General features: G+C 51.2%; 3 protein-coding genes across 10 annotated transcripts in view; 1 reads left to right on the top strand and 2 right to left on the bottom strand.

Moving 5' to 3' along the window:
• POR (cytochrome p450 oxidoreductase) overlaps positions 1 to 4,224 on the top strand; it is a 63,146-nt gene extending 58,922 nt beyond the window's left edge. For all 5 annotated transcript variants that reach the window (XM_019717669.2, XM_019717667.2, XM_074328410.1 and 2 more), the window contains exons 9-16: positions 94 to 210; positions 315 to 433; positions 2,220 to 2,401; positions 2,561 to 2,710; positions 3,000 to 3,270; positions 3,346 to 3,491; positions 3,571 to 3,656; positions 3,746 to 4,224. In XM_019717669.2, coding sequence (XP_019573228.1) covers positions 94 to 210; positions 315 to 433; positions 2,220 to 2,401; positions 2,561 to 2,710; positions 3,000 to 3,270; positions 3,346 to 3,491; positions 3,571 to 3,656; positions 3,746 to 3,890 — 1,216 coding nt within the window. In that variant the 3' untranslated portion in view covers positions 3,891 to 4,224. The remainder of the gene's footprint in view (positions 1 to 93; positions 211 to 314; positions 434 to 2,219; positions 2,402 to 2,560; positions 2,711 to 2,999; positions 3,271 to 3,345; positions 3,492 to 3,570; positions 3,657 to 3,745) is intronic.
• A 153-nt stretch (positions 4,225 to 4,377) lies between these two features.
• Positions 4,378 to 10,765, bottom strand: TMEM120A (transmembrane protein 120A). 2 transcript variants are annotated; one of them, XM_019717671.2, is made up of 12 exons: positions 10,561 to 10,765; positions 8,797 to 8,915; positions 8,483 to 8,599; positions 6,475 to 6,534; positions 6,150 to 6,245; positions 5,982 to 6,071; positions 5,514 to 5,579; positions 5,349 to 5,410; positions 5,152 to 5,244; positions 4,955 to 5,019; positions 4,793 to 4,860; positions 4,378 to 4,654 (listed from the first exon to the last, which is right to left on the bottom strand). In XM_019717671.2, the coding sequence occupies exons 1-12, from the start codon at positions 10,639 to 10,641 to the stop codon at positions 4,396 to 4,398; spliced, it is 1,176 nt and encodes a 391-aa protein (XP_019573230.1). In that variant the 5' UTR covers positions 10,642 to 10,765; the 3' UTR covers positions 4,378 to 4,395. The 2 variants fall into 2 exon arrangements, with proteins under 2 accessions (XP_019573230.1, XP_019573229.1); XM_019717670.2 differs by having other exon boundaries at positions 4,378 to 4,715; positions 4,792 to 4,860; positions 10,561 to 10,762.
• Positions 10,766 to 12,123: 1,358 nt separating this feature from the next.
• The window catches only part of STYXL1 (serine/threonine/tyrosine interacting like 1), a 56,093-nt gene continuing 41,248 nt past the window's right edge, over positions 12,124 to 26,968 (bottom strand). For all 3 annotated transcript variants that reach the window (XM_019717673.2, XM_074328412.1, XM_074328413.1), the window contains exons 7-9: positions 21,105 to 21,202; positions 19,391 to 19,503; positions 12,124 to 12,366 (exon numbers count right to left, since the gene is read on the bottom strand). In XM_019717673.2, coding sequence (XP_019573232.2) covers positions 12,235 to 12,366; positions 19,391 to 19,503; positions 21,105 to 21,202 — 343 coding nt within the window. In that variant the 3' untranslated portion in view covers positions 12,124 to 12,234. The remainder of the gene's footprint in view (positions 12,367 to 19,390; positions 19,504 to 21,104; positions 21,203 to 26,968) is intronic.

Below are 26,968 nucleotides of genomic sequence, written 5' to 3'. Positions count from 1 at the left end.
CCTGTGTTTTGTGACACCAGAAGGGTGTCTTGGGGGCAGGGTAATTCAGATTGAAGACCTAGCCAGTCACTGAGCTGCTCTCCTCCCCTCCAGGCCCTTTGATGCCAAGAATCCATTCTTGGCTGTTGTCACCATCAACCGGAAGCTGAACCAGGGAACTGAGCGACACCTCATGCACCTGGAATTAGACATCTCAGATTCCAAAATCAGGTACGAGCTGCCGCCACCCACTTCCCCGCACCTTCACTCAGGCCTCCTAATCTGGGTCCAGGGCCCCCTTCCATCCTCCTCCTGAGCCTCACGTCTCCCCCTAGGTATGAATCCGGTGACCATGTGGCCGTCTACCCAGCCAATGATTCTGCCCTGGTCAACCAGCTTGGCGAGATCCTGGGTGCCGACCTGGATGTTGTCATGTCCCTGAACAATCTGGATGGTGAGTCCTGGAATCAAGGCCACCCTCCCTGTCTGCCTGGGCCTGAGGCAGCTGGCAGGAGTGGGCCCCTTGGCAAGGCCTGTAGGTTGAGCTGTTTAGGCCTGGAGCCCTGGTGCCTGGAAGGACCCTTATACCCAAGATGCCACAGTTACAGGTTTTGGAGCAAACTCCAGGGTGGGGGGTCAAAATTAGCTGTGGGGTCTGGCCCTCTGCCTTGGGGCTCCCGCCATTCCCCACACTGGCTAGTCCCTTGAGGGAGGGAGGGGTGCCTGCAGGCAGCTGGCCCTGCTGCCTGCCCAGACCCCATGTCCCGTGGGGAAGAGGGGGCTGCAAGCCAGGTCCCTGGTCCCCAGGCTCGGATCCAGCACAGCTGATCCCTGGGGCCTGGGGCTGCCCTCTCCCTGCTCCCGGGGCTGCATCTTCTCACCTGTGACGTTTGGCATCACAGTCAGCATCCCTAACAGTCCTCGGGGTCCATTCAGGGTGCTGAGTGCAGGAGGCACTAAATAAGGCACAGGGTTTTCCCAAGGCCGGGGTACCAGCTGCCCTGGGTGCTGCCCACTCGTCCTGTCTCCCTCGCCTGGCCGCTCCTTCTCACCAGCTCAAGTCAGCCCTTAGGAACAGCATGAAAGGGGGCTGATTTATATCAGAGTTCATTGTGCCAGCAACAGGGGACAAGCCATTGGGTCTGTCGTTCTGTGGGGCATGTCCCTTGTACCACCAGAGACAGGAACTTGCTGAGGGAGGCTATGGAGCTCACTCCCCTCAGGAGACTCTGAATCCCTGCCGGGGGCCCTTCACTGCCAAGAGCGGCTGAGAGGTGCAAAGGCTCAGAACTCCCCAAGGCAGATGGGTGTGCGGCTTTAGAAAAGATGTGCTCACCCCACCCCCAGCCCCGTAGTGCGAGGCCTGAGCCCTGCTTCTGAGCTCAGCACAGAGGTCGCTGGGGTGCTGGGAATACCCTCCTTTTTGATCTGGGTGCTGGATACACAGGATGTTCAGTTTGTGAAAATCCATCAAGCTATACATGTATGACTTGTAGATCATACTAAGGTCAAACGCCTCCAGGAATTAGAACCAAACCCCTAAGTGCTGAGCCCACCCTGGGCCAGGCCCTCAGCCCTGTGGGCGGTTCTGCAGCAACTCATCTGTGCACAGACATAAAGAGCCCTGCAGTCTCACCTCTAAGAGGTGGAGCCCCTTCTCAGCTGCTCCCCAGCTGGGGGCTGCTCTCGTCTGACTGGGGGAGGGGGTCAGTAAAGCTGGCTTGGTGACTGGTGGCAGTAGACGGCTGCAGCAAGGCCTGACAATGGGGCCTGTGCCATGGCTGCACCTGGAATGGACAGGATGCTGCCCCAACAGCGCAGCCGTGGATCCAGGCGTAAACACCCATCTGGAGGTGGCCCTGCATCACGGTCCAAGCCCCTGTGTTGGCATCGCACGGTCCTGAGCCTGGGTCCCTACGGTAGACCAGGCCCAGCCCTCTGAGCTGCTCTAGGCAGGCAAAGGGCCCCTGCAGGGACTGAGACTCTGCTGGAGTGGGGACAGTGAATGCCAGGCCTCCCCCAGCAAGGTCCCGCTTCTGACAAGGATGACATGTGTGGCCTGAAGCTTAAGCCTGGCTGAAAGCCTGAGGCTCTGCCCCAGGGCCAAGGAAGGAGCACAAAGATCTGGCCTTGCTTCCGGTGCCAGCTGGGCTGCCTGCTTCCTGCAGAGCAGCCTGCGGCTTCCCGTCCCCTCCCGTGACACCCCACTCACCCAAATCCTGCCTTCTGTCTCCCTGCAGAGGAGTCCAACAAGAAGCACCCATTCCCCTGTCCCACCTCCTACCGCACGGCCCTCACCTACTACCTGGACATCACCAACCCTCCGCGCACCAATGTGCTCTACGAGCTGGCGCAATTCGCCTCCGAGCCCTCGGAGCAGGAACAGCTGCGCAAGATGGCTTCCTCCTCTGGCGAGGGCAAGGTGTGCCCGCCCCCCCGCCCCCCGCCCCAGACTGCTGCCCCCTCTGCCCTGGGCTGCACTCCCAGGCTACCCCCACCCAGCCACTCTCCACGCGGCTTGGGCCGAGCTTCAGCTCACCGCGTCCCCTCACGCATGTCACCTGCGTCCTGTCCTCCCCAGGAGCTGTACCTGAGCTGGGTGGTGGAAGCTCGCAGGCACATCCTGGCCATCCTGCAGGACTACCCGTCCCTGCGGCCCCCCATCGACCACCTGTGTGAGCTGCTGCCTAGGCTGCAGGCCCGTTACTACTCCATCGCTTCGTCTTCCAAGGTAGGCAGGCCCGGCCCGCCGACAGGAAGCATCGCCTGGGCTTCCTTGAGGTGCACGGGCGCCTTGGGGGGCACTTCGCTGGATCCCCGGGCAGTGCAGCTAGTAGGCCGGGCTGTAAGACTGCACACTGCTCACAGCCCCGCTGCCAAGAGCCAGTCAGGGAAGCTGTTTGGGCAGCACAAAGGGTGTGGAGAGACCCTGAGCAGGGACCCAGTGCCGAGGCAGCCTGGGTGACCGGGAAGGGGGCCTTGGCACAGCTGCTGCACTCACTCCTGCCCCCCGCCCCCAGGTCCACCCCAACTCCGTGCACATCTGTGCCGTGGCTGTGGAGTATGAAACCAAGTCTGGCCGCATCAATAAGGGTGTGGCCACCAGCTGGCTGCGGGCCAAGGAGCCCGCTGGGGAGAATGGCCGCCGGGCTCTGGTGCCCATGTTCGTTCGAAAGTCCCAGTTCCGCTTGCCCTTCAAGGCCACCACGCCTGTCATCATGGTGGGCCCTGGCACTGGGGTCGCCCCCTTCATAGGCTTCATCCAGGAGCGGGCCTGGCTGCAGCAGCAGGGTAAGTGTCTGGGCCCGGGCTGGGGGCAGGGCCAGGGTCAAGGCAGGTTCCACACTCACCGGCCCACCCCCCCAGGCAAGGAGGTGGGGGAGACGCTACTGTACTATGGCTGCCGCCGCTCTGACGAGGACTACCTATACCGTGAGGAGCTGGCCCAGTTCCACAAGGAGGGCGCCCTCACCCAGCTCAACGTAGCCTTCTCCCGGGAGCAGCCCCAAAAGGTGAGGCGGGGGGCAGGCATATGTGGCGGGGGGGGCGAGCTGCGGGGCGGGCCTCACAGACACCACCCTCTGCCCTCAGGTCTACGTCCAGCACTTACTGAAACGGGACAAGGAGCACTTGTGGAAGCTGATCCACGAGGGGGGGGCCCACATCTATGTCTGCGGGTAAGTGAGGGCAGAAGACAGGGCTGAGGCCCTGCCTGACCGTGGGGGTCCTTGCCCGGCCCCCAGTGCCACCTCCTTTCTCCCCCCAGGGATGCTCGGAACATGGCAAAGGACGTGCAGAACACCTTCTACGACATTGTGGCCGAGCTGGGGTCCATGGAGCACGCCCAGGCCGTGGACTACATCAAGAAGCTGATGACCAAGGGCCGCTACTCCCTGGACGTGTGGAGCTAGGAGCTGCCCTCGTGCCCTACAGACTTGCTTCCCCATGTAATCACTTCCCTCCCCCTTCTGCTTGTCTCCTGGGTGGGTTCTGCTGGGCCATCACAGGAGGCAGGCCCAGTGAAAAAGACTGCTCTAGGTCCGAGATGTGCCCTCCAGAGCCCCTGGCCACAGGGCACATAGCCAAGGGTGACCGGGCCCACACTTTGTGAACACCTCAGGCCCCCAGTGGCTGTACAGAAGGGGCTTTTCTCAGCTGAGCAGGAGCTTGGCCCCTCCACGTGATTTTCAATGAGTGTAAATAATTTTAACCTCTGCTCCTTGGAATAAAGTTCTGTTTTCTGTATTTGCCTGATGCTATTCCTTGCACAGGTCTGGGGCCTCTACCTGGGTCTACTAACTCAGACCCCAGAGAGACCAACAGCTCAGGAGTCCCATGAGCCCGTGCAGTGGTGGCACAGAGAGCCACTTGCCCTCAGTACAATACACACCGAGCCACTTCTCTGCCTCCCTTCCTTTATTGAGGCCACTGGCCCCAGATCCCCGCAGGCTGGGACACAGGTCCAGGTCTTCTTCTCCAGCATAGCCTTTGGGGCCCACAGAGCCCACAAAACCAAGGGAGAGCAGAAGAGACCCTCCTGGATGAGGGGAGCACGCACCCCCTCAAACAACACATGGGGTACAGAAGCCCCTTCCAGGCTGATGGCAGGGGAAGGCCCAGTCTCATTCTTTCTTGCTCCCGCGCCTCTGACTGTGGAATTTCTGGTGCACGACCCGCAGGGTGGTGAAGAAATTGCCAAGGAAGAGGATGAGGAAAGGGAGGCCGCACATGAGCACCTGGGGGAGGAATCAGGTTGAGGCCAGAGGCCAGACACCGGCCCTCCCAACGTCCTTCCCAGGGCCTCCAGCTCACCTGCCACTCCTTACACTCGGGGTCCCGGGCCAGGCTGAACAACGTCAGTGCGTTAAAAAACTGCCAGAACTGGGAGGGAGGAGGGTTTCCATTAGAACACAGTCCCTGCTCGAGCCAGAACGGGCTGGACAGCCAGACAGACGGGGACACAGATAGAACTTACATGTCCAAAGAAAAGAAAGGGCAGCAGGAAGGTGAGGCCCCGCCACATCCAGGACTGGAAGCCCTCTGCAGGGAGAAGGGGCAGGGCCCAAAATAACCAGGGACAAAAGGGCACCGCCACTCAGACCAGCTCTAGGGGAAAGGACTCCCTTCCCAGCTCCCCTTCAGGATCCACAGCGGGGGCCACGGCCGACTCACCCACAGTGAGGTCCATGGTATGCCTTTCACCCAGCGCCCGCAGCCGGTACAGGCAGCCGCTCTGGTAGTAATACTGGAGGAACTGCACAAAGCCTGGGGGTGCGGGGGCATCAGGACTCATCTGGAGCCCCCAGTCCTTTCCCCACCCCTGCCCGTGGGCAAGTCCTGAGCTGCGCAGGGACCTCCGAGACACTTACTCTGGTACATGGAGAAGGACAGGAATTGGTTCCGGAACTTCTGGTACATGAGGCCGTCGGGCCTAAGGCATAAAGCAGAGGGAGGGGGCGGGGAGCTTGGGGGTGCCAACTGTCCCTGCCTCCGCTCCCCGCACCGAGGCTCTGGAGCCAAGCTTGGCCACTCACCATGTCAGCATGACTCCCGATAGGAACGTAGACACGTAATGATGGAAAACCCACCAGCCTTTGATCCTGTGTCAGGAAGCGGCCATCAGTCCTGTCCCCTCAACCCCCAGGACTGGTGCTCGGGGATAGGAAGTGGGCTGAGGTGAAAGGAAACCAGCACCCCAGCCCCATTCCTGCTTCTAGCGGGCCATAGCTCCCTCCCTGCCCCAGGAGCTGGACCAGACCCTTGCCCTTGCCCTTGCCCTTGGCCTTGCCCTTGCCCTTGCCCTTGCCCTTGCCCTTGGCCTTGCCCTTGCCCTTGCCCTTGGCCTTGGCCTTGGCCTTGGCCTTGGCCTTGCCCTTGCCCTTGCCCTTGCCCTTGCCCTTGGCCTTGCCCTTGCCCTTGCCCTTGCCCTTGCCCTTGCCCTTGCCCTTGCCCTTGCCCTTGCCCTTGGCCTTGGCCTTGGCCTTGCCCTTGCCCTTGCCCACCGCGAGCCGTTGTTGATGAGGATGCTCTCCCGGATGGTCAGGGTGCAGTAGTACCAGACCAGCAGGAAGTTGAAGGCGGCGTCTGTCACCCTGTGGAGGGGGACACAGCGTTGGCAGTAGAGCCTAGAGAGGGCACGGGGTCTGGCCCCTGAGCAGCAGGACACCCACCTGGAGTTGAGGAGGAAGCGGCAGGTGAAGGAGATGAGGATGAGGATGATGGTGAGGTAGAGCTTGAACTTCTCGTACTCATCTTTGTAGGCAAACCTAGGGTGGGCACACACCCGTGGGACAGGCTGAGAAGCTATGCTGGCGGGACCCAGCCCACCTCCGCCAGAGGAGGGGGTGCCTACTCCGGACACACTTCCATGCATGGCATGGGCCAGCATGGGGGAGCAGCTGCTGAACCCCCAGGCTTAGCCCAGGCAGCTGGGACAGAGCGGAAAGGGAGCGGGAGGGTGGGGAGCAGAGCTGAGACCCAGCCCACACCAATTACTTAGCCTGCTTGCTCAGGAGTGTCACGTTGACGTTGCCCAGAACCAGGCTCAGGTACAACCTGCGGGAGGGGGAGAATGGGTGAGGAGAGGCCACGGCCGAGAGGGAAGCCAAAGGGCAAAGGGCACAGAGCCCCCAAGTGGGCCAGTGTCTGGGTCACGGCCCCTGCCCGGCCTTCCCATGGCCTTGGCTACGGGCTTTGACCTTGGGAGGCTGCAGATAAGCTCCATGGGGAACACTGACGCCCAGCCTTTGTCCTGCCTGCTCCCAAATCCTGCCCCAGGGGAAACCAGCATCCCCTCCCTCCCTTGTTGTCACCCACCTCCGCCACCTCAGGGCCTCCAGAGCACCTAGCTCTCCCGCCATGGAAGGCCCGCCCACATCTCACATCACCCCTGTCGCCTGGGCACTAGGCTTACCGGCTACGTGCGTGATCAGCATTTGTCACCTACCCTACAGTCCTGGCTACTTCCGAGCCTGAGCCCCAATCCACTGCAGCAACCCACACCCACCACCACACCAGGACCTCCTCCCAACCCAGAATGGCTTCCTCACAATGCTCATGATATTCTGACCCCCAAGAGCCAAGCCGCCCAGCACATGTCACCATATGGACCCACCCCTTCACTGAGGCCCCCAGGCCCTGCTGACCCTGCTCCCCTTTCCTGAGCCAGCTAAGTCCCCAAGCCCTCTCTCACATGTCAACCACTTTCCTGGCAACCCATAAGTCCCAGCTCCTGGCACTGCCACACACCCACCAGCTAAGCTCATCTCATCCTTCTCTGCCAAGGAAACTTCAAGAGGTGACCAGAGTCATAGCTGTGTACTAAGCAACTGCACCTCTATGTGGGCTCTTGTTCACACTCAAGCCACGTGGACGGGCTCAGAGTGGTCAAGGACCTTGCCCAAGGCTGCGCAGAGATTAAGGGGCAGAGTGGGGACTTGGACGAGGCTGCTAGGCTGCTCAGCGCCACCACCGGCTTCCTCTCCCATCCCAGCAGTGGCCTCAACCAACCCTCTCTTCCAAACCCTTCGTCCTGTCTCCCTGGCAGCTGACATCGCCCCTGCCTGCCTGGTCACACTCGCCTCTGCGCCCCCTCCCATCCCAAACCACAGGGACCCAGGCCCAGCCCTTCCCTTCTCCCTGGGGTTTCCCTCCATTACTTAGTGCCCCTTTTCTGATGAGCTCCCCTCTGCTGGCCCCACCTCTCAGCAAGCAGATATGCTCAAGTCTGTCCTATGTACAAAGTTACACAGACACCCAAACAAAAGCTGCCCCTCAGCCATCACGCTAAGTTCTAGGTACTATAATAGTTTCTCCTTCCACTCACAGCCAAGCTTCTGAAGTGTGACCTAAAGTTGGCTGTCTCCTCAGCTCTTTTGTCATCCCCAATATCAACTTCCAGCCACACCGCCCTGTGAAGTGGTTCTCGCCAAGGTCACCCTGACTTCCACGAAGCAGTTCCCCTGCATCACGGCCTCTGACCCCCTCCCCAGCCATCTGAGCTGAGGCTGCTGGCCACTCCTTCCCTTGCCTTCTGGAACACGCTCTCTCCCAGCTGTCTGGCTGCCTGCCATCTCTGATGGATTTTTTTTCACTTGGCCCAAGGTTCTGCACCATCCCTGCCCATCCTCCCTGGCGGCGGACATTCGTACTTGACCTGTCACTCTTCCCACACCGACTGGGCCTGAGGCGAGCTCTGCACTTCCCTGCGGTTATTGCCTTCCTGGCTCAATCCTGTATCCTTTGACTTGGCTGAGGCCTCACCTACTCCAGGTGGGCTGGGTCCCTTGCTCCCCCATTCCCTGTACTTCCACCACAAAGCACCCATCCTCGTGAGCTGTCACTGTCACTCAGCTGTCTCCCCCGAGGTAGGACTGGGCTGACTGCTGAGCCCGGAGTGGGCCCAAGGAACATCTGCTGACCAAATGATCACGCACAGGAAGAGTGCACTTCAAGCTCTTCTCCCAGGAGTAACTGTGAACTGAATTTGGGGGAGAGGTCTCACCCATTCTTCTTGGGCAAATAGGCCTCCATATCGAAGAAGAGGCCTTGGCGCTCCTTTATCTGGTTCTCCAGCTCCTGCACAGTCTCCTTGGCCCCCACTGGAAGGGAGGGTTTGCATCTGCAGGTGGGACCACAGAAGCCAGAGTCAGAGCAGGAGGCCCCAGGTATCACACTGACACTTGTGGGGCAGGAGGGTTAACGTGGCCCAGAAAGGGGAGCAGCCATGCCAGGGAGTCAGCACCAGCCCTCCACCCCCCCACCAGGTCAGACACCCAACCCCAGACAGAGGCTGAGGGAGGATGGTGGACTCCTAACTTCTTCAGGATGAGTGTCAGCTCCTGGAGCTGCTTCTTCTGCCGAGTGATGGAGCTGGTACAATTGTTCTGCAGCTTGGTAAGCTCCTCTAGCTTCAGACGGTACAGCCGGTGGGTCTCCTGGGGATCGGGTTGAAGAGAAGGGTCAGGCTGGTTGGGAGGGCCATTTAGCCAGAGCCTGCTGGCAGGGGACAGAGCACACACTCCCGTAGAGCTACTTGGGAGGGTCTCAGCAGGAAAGGAGGCAGCCAGCTGTGCCATCCCAGGGACCTCCTTAAGGCTGCTCTCTCCCCAAGGCAGGCAAGGAAATGGGGTTTTCCTGAAAGCCCAGAAGCCCCCACAGCACCCCTCTCCCACAAACAGGCTAGTTACCTGAAGGATTTTTTTTCGCTCTCAGCTCATCTACTAGTTGTTCCCACCCCTTTCTATCCCATGCCGAGTCTGGATTCTAGGCCCACAGGTCCACCTTCTGGACCAAGCAGGCTGCCTGAAGCCGCTACTGCACTCTCAGATCCTGTCCATCCAGCCTGCAAGAGCAGGGGAGCTGGGGTTGTCCAGGATGGCTTCGGCTCTGGCACTCCCAGCATCTTCCCCCCAGGTTAAAGGTCATCAGGCTTCAGCCCTTGGACCTCCTGCTGTAAGGCCAGTGCCCTACCCTCCCCCAGCACCATTGGCGCGAGGCTTCCCAGAGCACTTTGCCCTGGTGGGTGAAGTCTTGAGAAGCAGCAGCCTGAAGACAGGGCAAAGGACAATGTGAGGACAGGGTCCCAGGCCAGCACGATGGCAGTCAGGCTCGGGGACTAGGTTTGCTCTGTTCAGGACTCTAGGGAGAAGCACTAATAGCAGCAGGCTTCACTGGGCCAGGGGGCGGCCAGGCTTCCCTGCAGACAGGAAGGGGCTGAAACCAGTCCAGGAGGGGCAAAGGCCTGATCCAGCGCCCAGCTGGTCTGAGCTCTGCCCTGTCTGGGTCTGTTTCTCATACCCAGCGGGGCTGCCACGCCCCCTCAACTCCTCTGCCCATCCCCAGCCACCGCCTCCCTTGTCCAAAGGAGGCCAGCAGCCTCTTCCTCCCTGGCCTCCCCTTGGAACAGCACAGTAGCCCATACAAGCCAGATCCACTCAATTCTTCCTGCGGCTTCCCACTGGTCTGAGAGGCTCCAGCCGGCCAGGCCCATGAGGTTCCTGCAGGGTATGGCCCACCCACTTCTCCCCTCACTCTCTGCAGCAGCCACACGGGCCTGTCTTCGCGGGCGCTGTCCTTCACCCTCGATCGGCACCGTCCCCCTACAGGCCGGGGACTTCACCTAAACACCACTTCCCCCAGCCCAGGCCCGGCTGCCTCCCGGGGCGCTCCCACTCGGCACTCAGCCCCGACAGCGGGATGGCCCTGCTCCGGGCTCCGGCCCAGCCGGCGTCCGGGGCATGTTTGCCGAGTGACTGACCCAAGACTGGGCCCGGCCGGCTCTGATTCAAGTGGCCACACCCCTGAAAAAGACGGGGTCGGGTCTCTTTCCAAGGCTATCGCTGGAGGCCCGAAGTCCGCCGGGCACAGTGGGGTCCCGCCCGGATCGTGGCGGACGCTCGCGCGAAGGGTGCCTCCGTCGGACACTCAAGTGAGGCCGAGAGGAGGGTCCCTCGGGAGCGACACCAGGGTCCCCGACCCCTGACTCGAGCTCCCCGGTGCCTGACACAAGCCTGCCCGACCCTTGACCCCGAGCCAAATAGACGTGGCTCAGGACCAGTGGGCACCCACTTTGGCGCTCACCTGGATGCTCTGGAAGTCCTGCTGCAGCTCCTCCCAGTCCCGCAGGCAGTCGCCCAGCGGGCCCCGGGGCGTGGGATGCATGGTTGCCGGGCCCCGCGCCAGCTGAGCCGAGGGTCGAGGACGCCGCCGCAACCCGGCTGGCCGGAGGCGCCTCAGCCTCCACCGCCTTCTCCCCGGTCCGCTTCCGGGCTCGCGCCGCCGCGACCACCAATAAGAAAAGGTCCTGGAGCGGCGAACGCGCTGGCCCCGCCTCCACCCGACCCAATCCAAGTCCGGGGCGTGGTCTGGGCGGGGCCAAGTGCACCCAACACCGCTCGCCCAGCGACTCCTGGCCTGGACGAGGGCTGGGGCGGCAGCGGAGCCTCCCAGGGCTCCACGAGTCGTGCTAACCGCGTGATGCAGCCTGCAGTGACCCGGACCGTCATGCTGGGAGTAAACCAAGACCCAGGGAGGTGACACTTGCCTCAAACTCGTTCATCCTTGGGAAGCTGCGCCTCAGCGGGGAGGGGATTCCAAACTTCCTCTCCATATTTACAGTGGCTTCCTTACTGTCTCCTTGCCTTTAGCTCATTGCTACTGTGCCTTCACACAGCTACCAGACTGCCATTCCTAAAATACGAGGCTAATCTCCACCATGTCCCTCCTGAAAACTTTCCAACGGCTCTGCCCTGCCTACCAGGATGTCCGTAACCGACAGAGCCATCGCTCTGCAGCCATCCCAGGCTCTGTTCCAGCTCAGATCCTGACTAAAGCCTGCGTTGCCTGAAAAGTCCTTACTCCTCTGGCAAACCCCACTCCTTGAGGGTTTGGGCTTCCGTTTGGGATAGGGGAGACCTCCAACCCTCTGCAAAGAGTCCTAGGAGATAAAACGGTGTTCATCTCTATGTCCCAAGCCCTGCCCAGGTGGCCCAGGAATATTTGCTGAATGAACATTGAAGGACATTCCAAAAGCCCCATCAGTCTCCTTGTCTGTGCCCTCTCATGGCTCCAGGCTTGTTCTGAGGGCACTACCAGAGCTCCAAAGCACATTCGGAAGAAAACTCCCTTTAAGACGTGAGGAATTTCTAGACACCTGGGTGTGGGCGATGGAAGGGGCAGGAATCTCTTCCTGGTAAACACAACCAGTCAGAAATGAATGGGAGCACAGAAAGGAAATCTGTGCAAGAGATAAACCAGTGGAGAAATGGGGAATGCTGGGGCTGGGGATGAGGCAAAGGTGTGCCATATGCCAGGAGACTCTCAGAGCTGTGGAACCTGGGGCCTGGGCCTGGCACCTCTAGGTGGAGGGGAATCTCCACTCACAGGTGGGTATTGTGACACCCCTGTGAACCAACACAGAAAGCAGGAACCCCTGGAGCTCCCCCCAGGCAGCCTTCGAAGGGTCCAAGTCATGGGGGGGGGGCAGCTGCTCTGGCAGCCAGATGCTCTTTCAGAGGCAGCCTCAGGAGTGCAGTGGGGGTGATCCAGGAAAGGGGGTGCTTACTAAGTCTGAGCAGAGTGCACCTGCTATGTGGCGTGAACAAGGACCCTGGGAAGAACCAATATAGGAGGCTGACAAGAGGCTCCAGGTAGCGAAGACCTTTTCCACATCAACCTGGTTACACAGCCTTGGCCCACTACCCAGAAGAAGCTCTCAAGCAAGGTTTTTCAGGACCCATAGCTGGGCCACAGAGATCAGTAGAGTGGATCCGAGATGTCTGTGATAAAGTCTCCGAGGACAATCTTCTCCCACTCCAGCAGCTGGGCCACAAAGCCCCGATTTGGACGCATGTTGTTTTTGCACTTCTTGACGTAGGCCCAGGACCTCTGTTAATGCAAGGAGAGAAAACAGATTTCAGGATTGGACCTGGGCCCTTTCCTCTTAGATCAGAGCCAGCTCAGGAGGGAAGGGAGGCATTTGCTCAGGGGCCAGCAACATGGCTTAAGGGCCAGACACAGAAAAAGCACGGGTTAATACATTAGGGCAAAGGAATCACAGGAGCTGGCTCTGCCTTAAAGCCCCTCTGCACCTCTGCTTCTTAATATGGAGACCGTAACCATTCTCATTTCAGATAGCTTCTGTGAAGGTTGAGACAACATATGTGAAACTTCCCGTGGGCAGGAAAGCACCATGCCCATGACTGGCACATGGTGCTGCCTCAACAAAGGTTTGTGTTGTAAGTAGATACATTAATGGAAAGGGGAAGAAAACTGGACAAATTCTCTGAAGACGGAAGATCGAAACTGCCTTCTTTCAGGCATCCACCCTAAAATGCAGGAAGGTGACAAGCTAGTCTCAGGTGGATCGAGGACAGAAGAAAAAAGAAAAAGGCAAAAGTAGTGCCTCAACAAACTAGGAATAGAAGGAAACTACCTCAAAATAATGAAGATCACATATGAAAAGCCCACAGCTTATATCATACTCAATGGTAAAAGTCTGAAAGCTTTTCCTTTCTTGGATCAGGAATAAGGCAAGGATGCCCGCTTTCACCACTTCCATTTAACATTGTGCTGGAAGTCCTAGCCAGAGCAATTGGGAAAACAAAAAGCAAAAATAAATAAAAGGCATCCAAATTGGACAGGAAGAAGTAAAATTATCGGGATTTTTTTGCAGATGACATGTTCTTATATGTAGAAAACCTTAAAGATTACACTATAAATACTGTTAGAGCTAATAAATGAATTTAGCAATATACTAATATGCTAACAATGAACAATCTGAAAAGGAAATTAAAAAAACAATTCCATTTACAATAGCATCAAAAAGAATAAAATACTTAGGAATAAACTTAAACAAAGAGATGGAAAACTTGTACCCCCCCCCAAACTACAAAATGTTGCTGAAAGAAATTAAAAAAGACATAAATGAAGACATCCCATTTACATGGATTAGAAGACTTAATGTTGTTAATACTACCCAAAACAATCTATAGATTTAATGCAATCTCTATCAAAACCCCAACAGCATTTTTTGCAGAAATAGAAAAATATATCCTATAATTCATATGAAATCTCAAAAGACCTCCGAATAGACAAAACAATCATGAAAAAAGAAAAACAAAGTTGGAGGCCTCATACTTCTTGATTTCAAACCTTCAAAGTTATAAAACTATGATAATCAAAACAGTGTGGTCCTGTCATAAAAACAGACCAATGGAATAGAACAGACAGTCCAGAAATAAACCTTCACATATATGGTCAAATGATTTCAGTGAGGATGCCAAAACCATTTAACAGCGAAAGGACAGCCATTTCAACAAAAGGTGTTGCGAATACTGGATATCCACATGGAAAAGAATGAAGTTGGAACCTTACATTACACTATGTACAAATATTAACTCAAAATGACTGAAGACCTAAATAAAAGAGCTAAAAGTATGAAACCCTTAGAAGAAAACATATAGAAGGAAAAGCTTCATGACATTGAATTTGGTAATTATCTCTTAGATATGACACTAAAAGCACAGGTGATAAAAAAAATAGATAAATTGGACTACATCAAAATTTAAAACTTTTGTGGATCAAAAGACACCATCAACAGAGTGAAAAGGCAAGCTACAGAATGGGAGAAAACATTTGCAAGTTATACATCTGCTTTATATCCAGATATATATCCAGATGTTACTATGAAGAATATAAGGAACTCCTGAAGCTCAACAACAACAAAAACAACCCAGTTAAAAAATGGGCAAAGGACTTGAATATGCATTTCTTCAAAGATATACAAATGGCCAATAAGCACACGGGAAGATGACCAATATCACTAATCATTAGGAAAATGCAAATCAAAACAACAGTGAGATATCATCTCACACCCACTAAGATAACTACTATATATATAAAATAAAATAAAAACAGAAAACAAGCGTTGGTGAGGATGTGGAGAAATCAGAACCCTTATGTACTGTTGGTAGAATATAAGATGGTACAGCCACTGTAGGAAACAATATGAAGATTCCTCAAAAAATTAAAAATAGAATTACTATATGACCCAGCAATTCTCCTTCTGGGTATATAACCAAAAGAATTGAGAGCAAGATCTCAAAGAGATATTTGCATGTTCATACCAGCATTATTCACAGTAGCCAAAGGTGGAAGCAACCCAAGAGTGCATCAACAGATGAGTGGTAAACAAAATGTCATATATACAGTTGACCATTTAACAATGCAAGGGTTAGGGGCTCCAACCCACATGCAGTTGAAAATTCACATATAACTTAAGTCAACCCTCCGCATAAATTGATTCCCAACCACAGGTCAAAATTACACTTGACACTTGCACAACACAGGTTTGAACTGCACAGGTCCACTTATGCATGGGGTTCAAATCCGTGTTGTTCAAGGGTCAACTGTACATACAATGGAATTGTATTATTCGCAATAAACAAAAGGTGGAGACAAAAGGTGGACTAACCCAAGTGTCTATCAACAATGAATGGATAAATAAAATGTGGCTTATACCTGCAATGGTATGCATCTAGCAGAGCATCAATATACTCATGTGTGAGGCAAAAACTTATAGAGATACAGGGAAAGATAGATGAATCCACTATTGCAGTGGGAGACTTCATGGACAGATCCAGCAGGCAGAAAATAAGTAAGGACATAGTTGGACACAACAATACCATCAATGAACTGGATCTAACTGACATAATAGAACACTTCACCCAACAACAGCAGAACACACATTCTTCTTAAGCTCACATGGAACATTCACCAAGTTGAATGTTCAACTAAATCAGTCATCTAAGCTTCCTCCTTCTTAGTAAACTAAAAATAAAAGAGTAAATTAAATACAAAGTAAGCAGAAAATAAAAAGAAACAATACAAATGAGAGCAGGAATCATGAAATTGAAAACAGGAAATCAGTAGAGAAAATCAATGAAACCAAAAGCTGGTCCTTTGAAAAAGATTAATAAAATCAATAAGCCTCTAGCCAGGCTAACTGAGAAGAGAGAAAATCCAAATCACTAATATTAGAAATGAAAAAGGGGACATCACCGTAGACCCCATGGACATTAAAATGATAATAAAGGGATACAATGAACAACTCTATGCCCACATATAGTCTAGATGAAATGGACCAGTTCCTTGAAAGACACTATTTCCCAAAACTCATGCAAGATCACACAATCTGAATAGGTTGATATCTATTAAACAAATTAAATCAATAAAAAATCTTCCAAAACAGAAAGCACCAGGCCCAGATAGGTTCATTGGTGAATTCAGTCTTAAAAAAGGAAATTCTGACACGTGCTACATACAACCTGGGATGAATCCTGAGGAAATTATGCTCAGTGAAATAAGCCAGTCAAAAAAGGACAAATACTGTATGATTCCATTTATATGAGGTACCTAGAATAGTCAAACTCATGGAGACAAGGTGGAATGGTGGGTGCCGGGGCTGGGCGCTGGGGCTGAGTGCAACACGGGGGAGTTATCGTTTAATGGGTATTGAGTTTCAGTTTGGGAAGATGAAAAAAGGTCTGGAGATTGGTGGAACAACATGAATGTACTTAACACTACTGAACTGTACACCTAAAAATGGTAAAGACAATATATTTTATGTTAATGTGTTTTGCCACAATTTTTAAAGAAACAAAACACAGTGATGCCAGGGCAGAGCTGTGCAGTCGTAAGGTTTACTAAGTCCGGCCAGGTCAGAATAGGTTCTCGAGACCAAGCATAACTATAGCCCCACATACCCAACCACACACCCCATTTCCAGCCCACAAAGTGTCTGCTGGGACTCACCACACATACAGCAGTCAGGAAGGATGGCCCTTATGCTGTCTACCAGGGAACAGAAAGGGGAGGGGACGTGCCGAGGTCACTCTTGGTGAGGAGCAGCACCCAGCCATGGCCCCACTTTTCAGAGGCCAGGCCAGTGCTTTCCCTGCCACTTTAGGGCCCTGTGAAAAGCCCAGATTCTCCAGCTGGGTCATCTGGCTTTGAATTCCAGCTCTGCCATTTACAGCTGTGGGTCCTCAGGCAAGTTAGCCAGCCTCATATGCCTCCTACAAAATGGGGATAACAACAGGCCATGGGGTCATAGTGTTTCCATTACACATAAAGCAGGAAGCACTCTGCCAATGTCAGCTATTATTATGCCTCAGGAGTCGGCTTTTTGTTTTTCTCTGATGATCTTTAAGGGACAAAGCTACTCCCAGCAGTTGAAAGGCAATGACATTGACTTATTAAGGTCTTGCTGGCTCTGGGATCCTACACAACCTGTGTCTGTGCTTTGATGCCCAGGACAGGCAGGGGTGACTGGATGCCAGATTCTTCCCAGCTTACTGCTCCTCCTCACCCTTGGTACCCAGAGTTGCTGAGCGGGGACCATAAGGCCCAGGAAGCAGTATGTTGAGAGTGGCCCACATTCTTCTTTCCAGTCCTGTGGGCTCTATCACAGCTGAGCTGACAACACCCAGGGGACAGCTTCCCTAGTGCACCAAGGAGGACCTATCCCCCCCAGGACCACTCAGACAATGGGAGGCAGACCTGTCTCTCTGGACCCCAGGCAGCAGCAGAGCTGAGCCCAGGGCAATCCAGGGTCCTTGCTATCCAGGCAGCAGGAAAAGCTGACACCACACAGGACTCAGTCGGTCTGGAGAGGACCCAGCAAGGTCACAGCGGCAGTGCCTCCTCCCGCAGCTCCACGAGCTGCGCAGCTGTTTTGGCCAAGAGTTATCTAGATGGCATCGCAAACAACAGGACTTCTCTGCAGATGAGAGGATGATTGCTAGTCCAGGAAGGAAGTGCCAAGGTTCTCCTGAGAGTGGGACTGACCTTGACCTCAGGGGGCCAAGTGCCTGGCGACCCACTGACCAGGATGACCATGCCCAGGTGTCCCTGACCCTCGCTGCCGGAGCTGTGCACCTCCGTGCAGGAGCCAGTGGATATCTGTGTGTGGGCCTGCACATGCCCCATCGCCATGGGGACCTGGCCCTTGCTACTTAGAGGAACTGAGTGGGTGGAGGAGACTCCTCTCTCTGCTCTCACCCAGCCCACTCTGGAAGTGGCTGTGACTCTGTGACTCTTGCTTTGGATGTGGCCAGAGAGAGGACTGTGGTTTGCTTGTCAGGGCGAGGACACATCACTAAGTGTCAGAGCTGGAGGGCTCCAAAGACCTTCTTGTGCTCACGCCACCCTGTGAGCAATGAGGACACCAGGGACCACAGCAGGGCCAGGCTTGGTGACATTCACAGCCCGGCCCCATTCAAACTCCAGGGGAGTGCATGTCCTGGCACCCCAACTCCCTGCAGGCGGATGGGCTCAGCCTGCTTTTTGCCAGCTCCCCACCTTCTCATACCAGCTCAGAAAGGCAGCGAAGAAGAGGCCCCTCTGAGGATAGAGCCCATTCCTGGGAAGGTGGCTGGAGAGGCATCTCTACAGGAGCATGGCACAGTCTGCCTCCCAGATTTATCAGTATCGTCACCCCTCCACAGAGGGCAGTGACCCAGTGGGAGGGCCCTAACGATTCACCTTCACTGTAGGTGGGGTGCGAGAGCACACATCTGGGCCTCTCTCTCCAGACTCTTCTTTTTTTAATTGTGCTAAAATACACATAACATAAAACTGACCATTTTAACCATTTTTAGACACAGCTCAATGGTGTTGAGTACATTCACTGCATTGTGCAACCATCATCCATCTCCAGAACAGTTTCTTCTTCCCAAACTAAAACTCTGTATTCATTAAACAACTCCCCATTTCTCTCTCCCCCTCAGCCTCTGGCAACCCCCATTCTACTTTCTCTCTCTCTGAATGACTACTCCAGGTACCTCATATAAGTGGAATCATACAGTATCTGTCCTTGTGTGTCTGGCTTATTTCACTTAGCGTAACGTCCTCAAGGTTCATCCACATTATAGCATGCGACAGGATTTCATTCCTTTTTAAGGCGGAATAATACTACATCGTAGGTTCATACCACATTTTGTTTATCCATTCATGTGTCAGTGGACACTTGGGTTACTTCTACTTCTTGGCTATTGTGAATAATGCTGTTAATGAACATGGGTGTACAGATATCTCTTTAAGTCCCTGCTTTCACTTCTTTTGGGTATATACCCAGAAATGGAATTACTGGATATCCAAGACTCTTTTCAGCCTGCAATTTCACCCCCATAGAGCACACTGGGTCAATATCCAAAACCACTGGCAATGGGCCCTGACCATGGTTATCCTTGGCCCCTCCCCTTCTTCCTAGCACACTCATAGACAAATGCAGGGCTTCTTTAGGTCCTACCCAGCCCTCTGAAATCATGCACAAGCTGTGCCAGGCAAGGCTCCCCCATCCCCTCTCCTCAGTGTAGGCCTGCCATCTGGTGCAATGGCAGTGGGGAAGCCCTGCCCTGGGAGTCAGGAGCCCTGAGTTTCCACAGGGTTTGCTATGATGGGTCCCTGCTTCCTTCTCCTCTCTGGGCCCTGCTCCCCTCAAGTGTATAGGAATTGTTGGAGTGGGTGCCTGCTGAAGCCCTGCCAGCACGGCAATTCTGTAACTCCAAGCAGCAGCTAGGATATACCTCCCTTGGAGAACCATGAACAGACACTGGTGAATAGACTGATGGTAGTGGGGACTCACAGAAGGTGCTACCATCTGCAGCCTTGCCCAGCCTGTGCCCGGGCCTGCACCATACCCAGCCTCAGGCCTCCAGCCCTGACCGTTAGGACCTTACTGCTGTGCCGAGTAAAGCCCTAGGCATGGAGCGCCTCTCCCTGACCCTCCCCCTTCTCATCCCCAAATTAGGGCCCCAAGGCAGTATGGGATCCTGTCCCTCCCAGGTGCAGCTCGGACCCCACCTCCTGGAGGAGGCTTTGGTCCGAGCCTGGACCAGGGAATGCATACCTTCAAGCTCTGCTCATTCTGGTGCATGAGGTAGGCCAAGATGGCCGCACAGCTGCGACTGATGCCCAGGGTGGAAAAGACCAGGATGACAGAGTCAAGCTGGAGGTGGATCCCTGCAAGAGGAAGGAAGGGTGGGGGGTCACGTGTGGCTCCTTTCCCTGTGGACCTGAGTTACTGTAAGATCACTAGGTTCAAGAGTGGGTTCAGAACCAGCATTCCATGTCCTAGGCAAGTCACATGACATCTCTAGGACACTATTTCATCGCCTGGCAAACAGGATCCTCAGACCTAATTGGCAGTTCAAGAGAATCATACCTGGGCTGTCAGCATTATCATGTAAAGGCCTTTTCTTGGCTCTCCAGGCTTCCAGACCAGGAAGGTCTTCTACCAGTTGGCCTCCCCAGGTGGGGATGAGAGGATCACACCTCAAGGGCACTTGGGAACTGACAAAGGCAGTGAAGCCTGGGTATGAATCCTGGCTCAGCCAGTCAATGCTTGTGCGGTTTGGGCACGTTACTCTAAGCCACAGTTTCCTCGTCTGGAAAATGGGATAAGAGTATACTACCTACCTCCTAGGTTTTGTGTTGTGCTTAGCCCAGTGTCTAGTACAGATATGTGAGCTGTAATCATACCTAAAAATACCCGAGGCTGTGAGTCTCGCCTAGTGAGGAGTGCGAAGGAAAGCTAAGCTGGCACCCGAGGCTGGCCTGGTAATCCCCAAGAACTGAAGATAAATATTCCAAATGCAAAATCACATACTGTCAATGCTGGAGCAGGACCAGAGATGATTAAGGCCAAGTGCTTCAGTACATGGATAAGGAAAATGAGACACTGAGCAGTTCAGGGCTGGCCCAGAGTCACCCAGTGAGGGGGCGCTGGAAAAGGGGCCTCTTTGTGCCATGGACTCTGTCATCTCATGGTGGGACACATGGCAAGTCTCAGTCTCAGCTCATAGTCAAGTGATAGCTGCAGCATCCTGGGCAAGTAAGAGATGTTTGGGCCAAAATGTCATTCTCTGGCCCCTTGTGCACTAGGGGCTGTGTGAGTGCCAAGTGGGCAGGCCTGGGGTAAGGCCTTGGACCTGACTCAACCTTGCTGACTCCAGAGACCTTGCTCTCCTTGGGCAACGCTGAGCCCTGGGAATGACTGAAAAATCCAGCTGCAATGAGGTTAAGCAACGGGTGGGAACTGCTGTGTTTGGTGGGAGGACAGAGGGCCACAGGGTACACACACTGAAAATCAGGGACGTCAGAGGCTCTGGAGTCTTCCTTCCACCTGCCCCAGCTGACCAGACAAAAGAGCAGGGACAGAATGAGATTCACCTCCAGGATACCAGAGCACAGCCCAGAGCAGGCCTCCATGAGCATATGCACAAGCTGGGCCAACAGCCTCCTTTCACGACGGGCAACAGGTGCAGTGAGGCCAGGCCCAGGGCCTAGGGGTCCAGCCAGGGCTAGGACTCAGTGCGCTCAGTTCACTGTCTGGAGCTGTGGCCCCACTGCCCCCGAGGCAAAAGCGTAGCTGCCCATGTTACTGAGGGCCCCTGAGAGATGGGCGTGTCCTGGAGGTTGTCCACACCGGGCTGGGCACGCGCTGCCCCTTCTCTCCTAGCATTGTGAGTCGCCATCAGGAATAGGTGAGCAGACGAGGTGTCACAGTCCCTCTGCCCCCTGGGCACAGGACAGTTGCTGCCTGGTTAGAGAATGCTCCTTACCAATGAAGTGACAAATGTGGCGCAGAAAGGGGACGATGTTGGCTTCCAGGGAGTCTTCTATCTGGATGTGCAGGAGCTTGTCTGCGTCGTCCAAGAAACTAACAGAAGAGAAGCATAGGCAATCGGGCAGACTCACAAAGAGACCCCTGCAGTGTCCCTCATCCACAGAAACAGGACCACAGGGAAGGGATGCTGAGTCAGCATCAGGTGACGTGGGCAAGGAACCAACCTCAGAAAAAAAGCACCTCCCTCATAGGGGTAGGATATGGATTAAGTCAGTTAATCTATGTATTTATATGTCTGCTTGGCACATAGTAAGTGCTCAATAAATGTGACATTATTATTATTAATGAAACATGGTACTTTCCCAGAATAAGGTGTAGATAATAAAATGAGGATGGGAAGAAATATGTCATGACTTTGGAGAATGAGTCTGTTATGTTAAATGGAGAAAGCAAGGTAAGCAGGATGGAGAGTGGTAAGGGTGCTGTTTCACGAGTTATGACAATTAAATTCATGAACTTGCCACCATGCACTGACATTGGCAGCACTGTACAAACAGCTTGGTAAGGTTTCATAACCTCAGTATACTAGTGTCTCACAGCTGTGCTCATGTCAACGTGTGACGATGTCTTGCTGAGTGGCGTTCATTGTTGTTGTTGCATGTTTTTGTGTGCCATCGCGAGAATGTCTGAGCTTGAATTAGAGCAATGAACAAACATTAAATTTCTTGTTAAACTTGGCAAGAGTGGAAGTGAAATCAGGGTCATGTTAGTCCAAGTTTATGGGGATAATGCCATGAAGAAAACGGCAGTGTACAAATGTATTAAACATTTCTCTGAAGGGAGAGAATGCATCACTGATGAAGAGAGGTCAAGACGGCTAGTAACGAGAGAGGAAGGAGATGAGATGTGTGGGATGGTTAATAAGAGCATTCCTGCAAGGAGCCTGGCCCAGTGCCTGGCATGGAGTAAGCACTTAATAAAAGTTATTTGTGAAGAATATGACCTACTGATGACATTCAGCAGTATGCAGATCACTGTGGCCTGCAGAAAGTTCAATAGATTCAGAAACAAAAATAGACTGGTTTAGTTTCTGCATGAGTACTTCTTGTGACAAATAAAAGCGCAAGTCACCATCCATCCACCCATCTATCTTTTTGCCTCCATCCATTCCTCTTTCCTTCCCCATCCAGCCATCCATGCCCATCAATCCAGTCTTTCCTCAGACACTCACTCAGTCCCTATTGTGTGCCAACCTAGGGAGGGAAGACCCTAGTGGACACAAGAGGAACCAAATAGGGCCCCTCCCAGCTTCAAGGAGTTCCCAGTCGGATGGTGGAAGCAGACACATGAAACAAATGGTGTCAACTCAATTGGCTGGATGTTGGGATAAAGACCTGCACATGATACTAGACAGGAGGGGCATGGAGAAGCCGAGGGAACTGGGGAGAGCTTCACAGTGGAGGAGGTGCCTGGATGGAGAAGGTTTAATGATTGAAGGCTAATATATAAAATTCAATTGGATTTCTAGATACTAGCAGCAAACACTCAGAAATTGAAATTTTTAAATATCCCTTAGAAACACATCAAATACTTAGAAAGAAATCTGACAAAATGTGCAAGATATGTACACTGAAAACTATAAAACATTGCTGAGAGAGGTAAAAGAGCAAAGTAAATGGAGAGATAGACCATGCTCATGGATCAAGAGATTTACATTGTCAAGATGTCAATTCAATCCCAATCAAAATTCCAGTGAGCTTCTTTGCAGAAACTGATGGGCTTATTCTAAAATGTATTTGGGGGGCCGGCCCGGTGGCTCAGGCGGTTAGAGCTCCATGCTCCTAACTCCAAAGGCTGCCGGTTCAATTCCCACATGGGCCAGTGGGCTCTCAACCACAAGGTTGCCGGTTCAGCTCCTCGAGTCCCACAAGGGATGGTGGGCTCCGTCCCCTGCAACTAAGATTGAACACGGCACCTTGAGCTGAGCTGCCGCAGAGCTCCCGGATGGCTCAATTGGTTGGAGCGTGTCCTCTCAACCACAAGGTTGCCGGTTTGACTCCCGCAAGGGATGGTGGGCTGTGCCCCCTGCAACTAGCAACTGGCAACTGGACCTGGAGCTGAGCTGTGCCCTCCACAACTAAGATTGAAAGGACAACAACTTGACTTGGAAAAAAAAAAAAAAAGGCCTGGAAATACACACTATTCCCCAATAAAGTCCTGTTCCCCTTCCCCAATAAAATCTGTTTTTTAAAAAAAATGTATTTGGAAATGCAAAGGAAACAACTTTGAAAAAGAAAAACAAGATTAGAGGACTAACACTACCTGATTTCAATATGGTTATAAAGCTACAGTAATCAAGAGTATGGAAATGGTATAAAGAAAAACATAGATCAATAAAAAAGAGTAAAGAATCCGGATATAATCCCACACACATGTGGTCTCAAAGCAATTGAACAAGAAAAGGATCATCTCTTCAAATGATTTTGCATATCTCCATATGCAAAACAATGACCTTTGTTCCATATCTCACACCATACACAAAAATTATTTCAAAATGGATCAAAACACATGAAGGTTAAAACTATAAAACTTTTAAAAGCAAATACAGAAGAAAATCCTTGTCAAAATTCAAGTGTCGGGCCGGCCCTGTGGCTTAGGTGGTTGGAGCGCTGTGCTCCTAATGCTGAGGTTGCCGGTTCGATTCCCACATGGGCCAGTGAGCTGCACCCTCTACAGCTAAGATTGTGAACAACATCTCTCCCTGGAGCTGGGCTGCTGTGAGCTGCGGTGAGCAGCCCGCAGCCGGCGAGAGGTGCCGTGAGTGACCAACCGACCACTGGCTGGGGACCGACTGCCTCAGCTGGGGGGGAGCACAAGGCTCATAATACCAGCATGGGCCAGGGAGCTGTGTCCTACACAACTAGACTGAGAAACAAGGCTTGAACCAGCGGGGTGGGGGTGGGGGGGTGGGATGGGAGGCAGAAGAAGGGGGGAGAAATTCAAGTGTCTATATATGCATGGGTCTGTGCTTGCACTCTGTTCTGTTCTACTGGCTTATTCTTCTAGGCTGTACCAATATCACAATCCTTGCTGATACATGTCTAACCACTATGCTATATACCTGAAAATAATATAAAATAATATTGAATGTCAACTGTAATGGAAAAATAATAAAATAAAATATGGAAAAAAACTAATCCTTACTTGCTGTGGTTTTTAAGTCTCAGTATCTAATCAAGCAAGTTTTCCCACTTTTTCTTTAATATTCACCTATTTTTGCCCTTTGTATTTCCATATAAATTTTATAATTACTGTATCAAGTTTTACACACCTATTGGCATTTTATTGGCATTACACTGAATCTATAGATCAACTGAGCAAGAATCAACATCTTTACAAAATTCATTCTTCTAACCCATGACCACAGTATGTCCTCTGTTTATTCAGGTCATCTTTAACAAGTCACAGTAACGCTGTATATTTTATGTGTAAAGATCTTACACATCCTTCATGAGTTATAATCCTAGGCATTTAATATTTTTGTGCTATTGTAAATCACATGCTTTTAAAATTTCAGTTTCTGTTTTTTATTTGTATGCAGAAAAACAATTCATATTTGTATACTGATCTTATACCCAGCAATCTTATTTAAGTCTAATAAATAATTTATCTGTAGGTTGTTATATGACTTTTCTGTGCATACAATTATGTTGTCTGGGAATCATGAAAGGTTTTTTCCCTTTTGATTCCTATTTTATTTCTTTTTCTTGCTGTATTTCACCAACTAGGACCTCCAGTGCAATGCTACATAGGAGTGGTGACCCTTTGTCTTGTTCCCAGACTCAGAGGGAAAACTTTCACCACTTCACCATTAAGTGTGATATTTGCAGCAGAGATTTTTGTAGGGTTTTTTTTTAAGATCAAAGAAGTTCTCTTCTATTCCCAGTTTGCTAAGAGGCTTTTTGTTGTTAATCATGAATGTATAGTGAATATTACCAAATGCTTTCACTGCATCTGTTGAGATAATCCTGAGTTTTCCTCTACGTTATTGATATGGTAAATTACATGGGTTGATTTTTCAGATTCTAAAACAACCTTATAACCTTGGAATAAACCAAATTTAGTCATCATGTGTTATCTTTTTCATATATCTCTGTATTCAATGTGCTCATATTTTGTTTAGGATTTTTACATCTATGTTCGTGAAGAAAATTAGTGTATAAGTTACCTGTATTATAATGTCCTTGTCAGGTTATGAAATCAGAGTTACACTGGTCTTATAAAACAAGTTGAAAATTGCTCCTCTTTCTTTCTCTTTCTTTCTTTCTTTCTTTCTTTCTTTCTTTCTTTCTTTCTTTCTTTCTTTCTTTCTTTCTTTTTATTTTATTAGTTTCAGGTGCACAAGACAAAGCAAAACTTAGACGTTTATCATTTATATCCCTCACACTGTGTGAACCCCCCCTCCCCCCGTCCACTATCCCTCTGTACGTTCCCCAAATTAATTTTCAAAACCCCATGACCATCTTGTGGTTACCGACTATTTTCTAAAACTCTCACCTTCCCCTTATCCCCACCCCCCCGCCCCTCTAGCTTCTTTATTTTTTTAAAAAAATTTAATATTGGCTTTATTTCCTCCTTAGATATTAGGTAAAATTCATCACTGAAGCTATCTAAATCTGGAGTTTTCTCTATGAGAAATTTGCTTATTAGTTATTGAATCAAGTTTTCTATTTTGTCTGATGTCAGTTTTGATAGATTGTATTTTTAAAATATGTTCATTTCATCTAAATGTTCATATTTATTACAATAAAGTTTTCATAATACCCTCTTAAGACCTTTTTAATACCTGTAGGGTATGTACAATCCCCTTTTATAAATGATTATTTGTGCCTTCTCTTTTTTTTATCAAATATATTTTTTAAAAGCATTTTGACTTTTTTGACCCTTTCTATTTTGCTTCCAGTTCAGTAATCTGCATTTATTATTCCTTCCTTCTTTTCTTTTTCCCGCTTTTTCTGCCTCCCCAGCAACCTCGGCATTAGAAGCACAGTGTTCCAACCTCCTGAGCCACCAGGCCAACCCCGCCTTCGTTCTTCTTTATTTGGGTTTAGTTTTTGCTGTTCCTTTGGCAATTTCTTGAGATGAATGCTTAACTAGTTGGTTTTTAGCCTTTCTTTTCTTATCTAAATGCATTAAAGGCTATAAATTCCCCTCTAAACACAGCTAGGCTACATTCCACAAGTTCTGATATATTTTCATTATCAGGTAGTGGAAAATATTTCAAAATTTCCATTGTGAGTTCTTCTTTGATCCATGGGCTATTTAGAAATTTATTTCTATATTTCTAGGAATTTTCTAGTTATATTATTTTAAATATTATAATTTTTTTTTAAATTAATGCTTTCTACATTAATTTCACAGTGGTTAAAAGCCAAATGTATATGACTTTAATCTCCTGAAATTCATTGAGTCTTGCTTTATGGACCATCATATTGTCAATTTTTATAAATGTAAATATAAGCTTTTTTAAAAATACAGATTCATCAGCTGCAGGGTACCATTTTTTTAAAAATTTATTCTGAAGACAATTTTTCTCTTCTAGTCTATTAATATGATGAATTACATTGATTTTCTAATGTTAAACCAACCTTGTCTTCCTGGAATAAATACATTTATTCATGTAATATTATCCTTTATATATATATTTTTTGATCCAATTTGCTAAAATTTTGTTAAGAATTTTTGTTCATGATGATATTGGTCTGTGGTTTTCCTTTCTTGTAAAGTCTTTGTCAGGTTTACGTATCAGAGTAATGATGGTCTCATAATGAATTGGCAAGGATTCCCTCCTCTTTTATT

Source organism: Rhinolophus sinicus, linkage group LG03 (genome assembly GCF_036562045.2).
Source record: "Rhinolophus sinicus isolate RSC01 linkage group LG03, ASM3656204v1, whole genome shotgun sequence".
Taxonomy (NCBI): domain Eukaryota; kingdom Metazoa; phylum Chordata; class Mammalia; order Chiroptera; family Rhinolophidae; genus Rhinolophus; species Rhinolophus sinicus.
This window is presented reverse-complemented; position numbering and strand designations above follow the sequence as displayed.

What these genes read in the sequence shown, in the direction of transcription:
- TMEM120A (XM_019717671.2), bottom strand. Translation starts at nt 10,641, where the DNA reads ATGCATCCCACGCCCCGGGGCCCGCTGGGCGACTGCCTGCGGGACTGG. An exon ending in CGCTTCCTCCTCAACTCCAG is followed by an intron (nt 6,072 to 6,149) that starts GTGGGTGTCCTG and finishes CCCCCTCCACAG; the next exon opens with GGTGACAGACGCCGCCTTCA. An exon ending in CCTTTCTTTTCTTTGGACAT is followed by an intron (nt 4,861 to 4,954) that starts GTAAGTTCTATC and finishes CCTCCCTCCCAG; the next exon opens with TTCTGGCAGTTTTTTAACGC.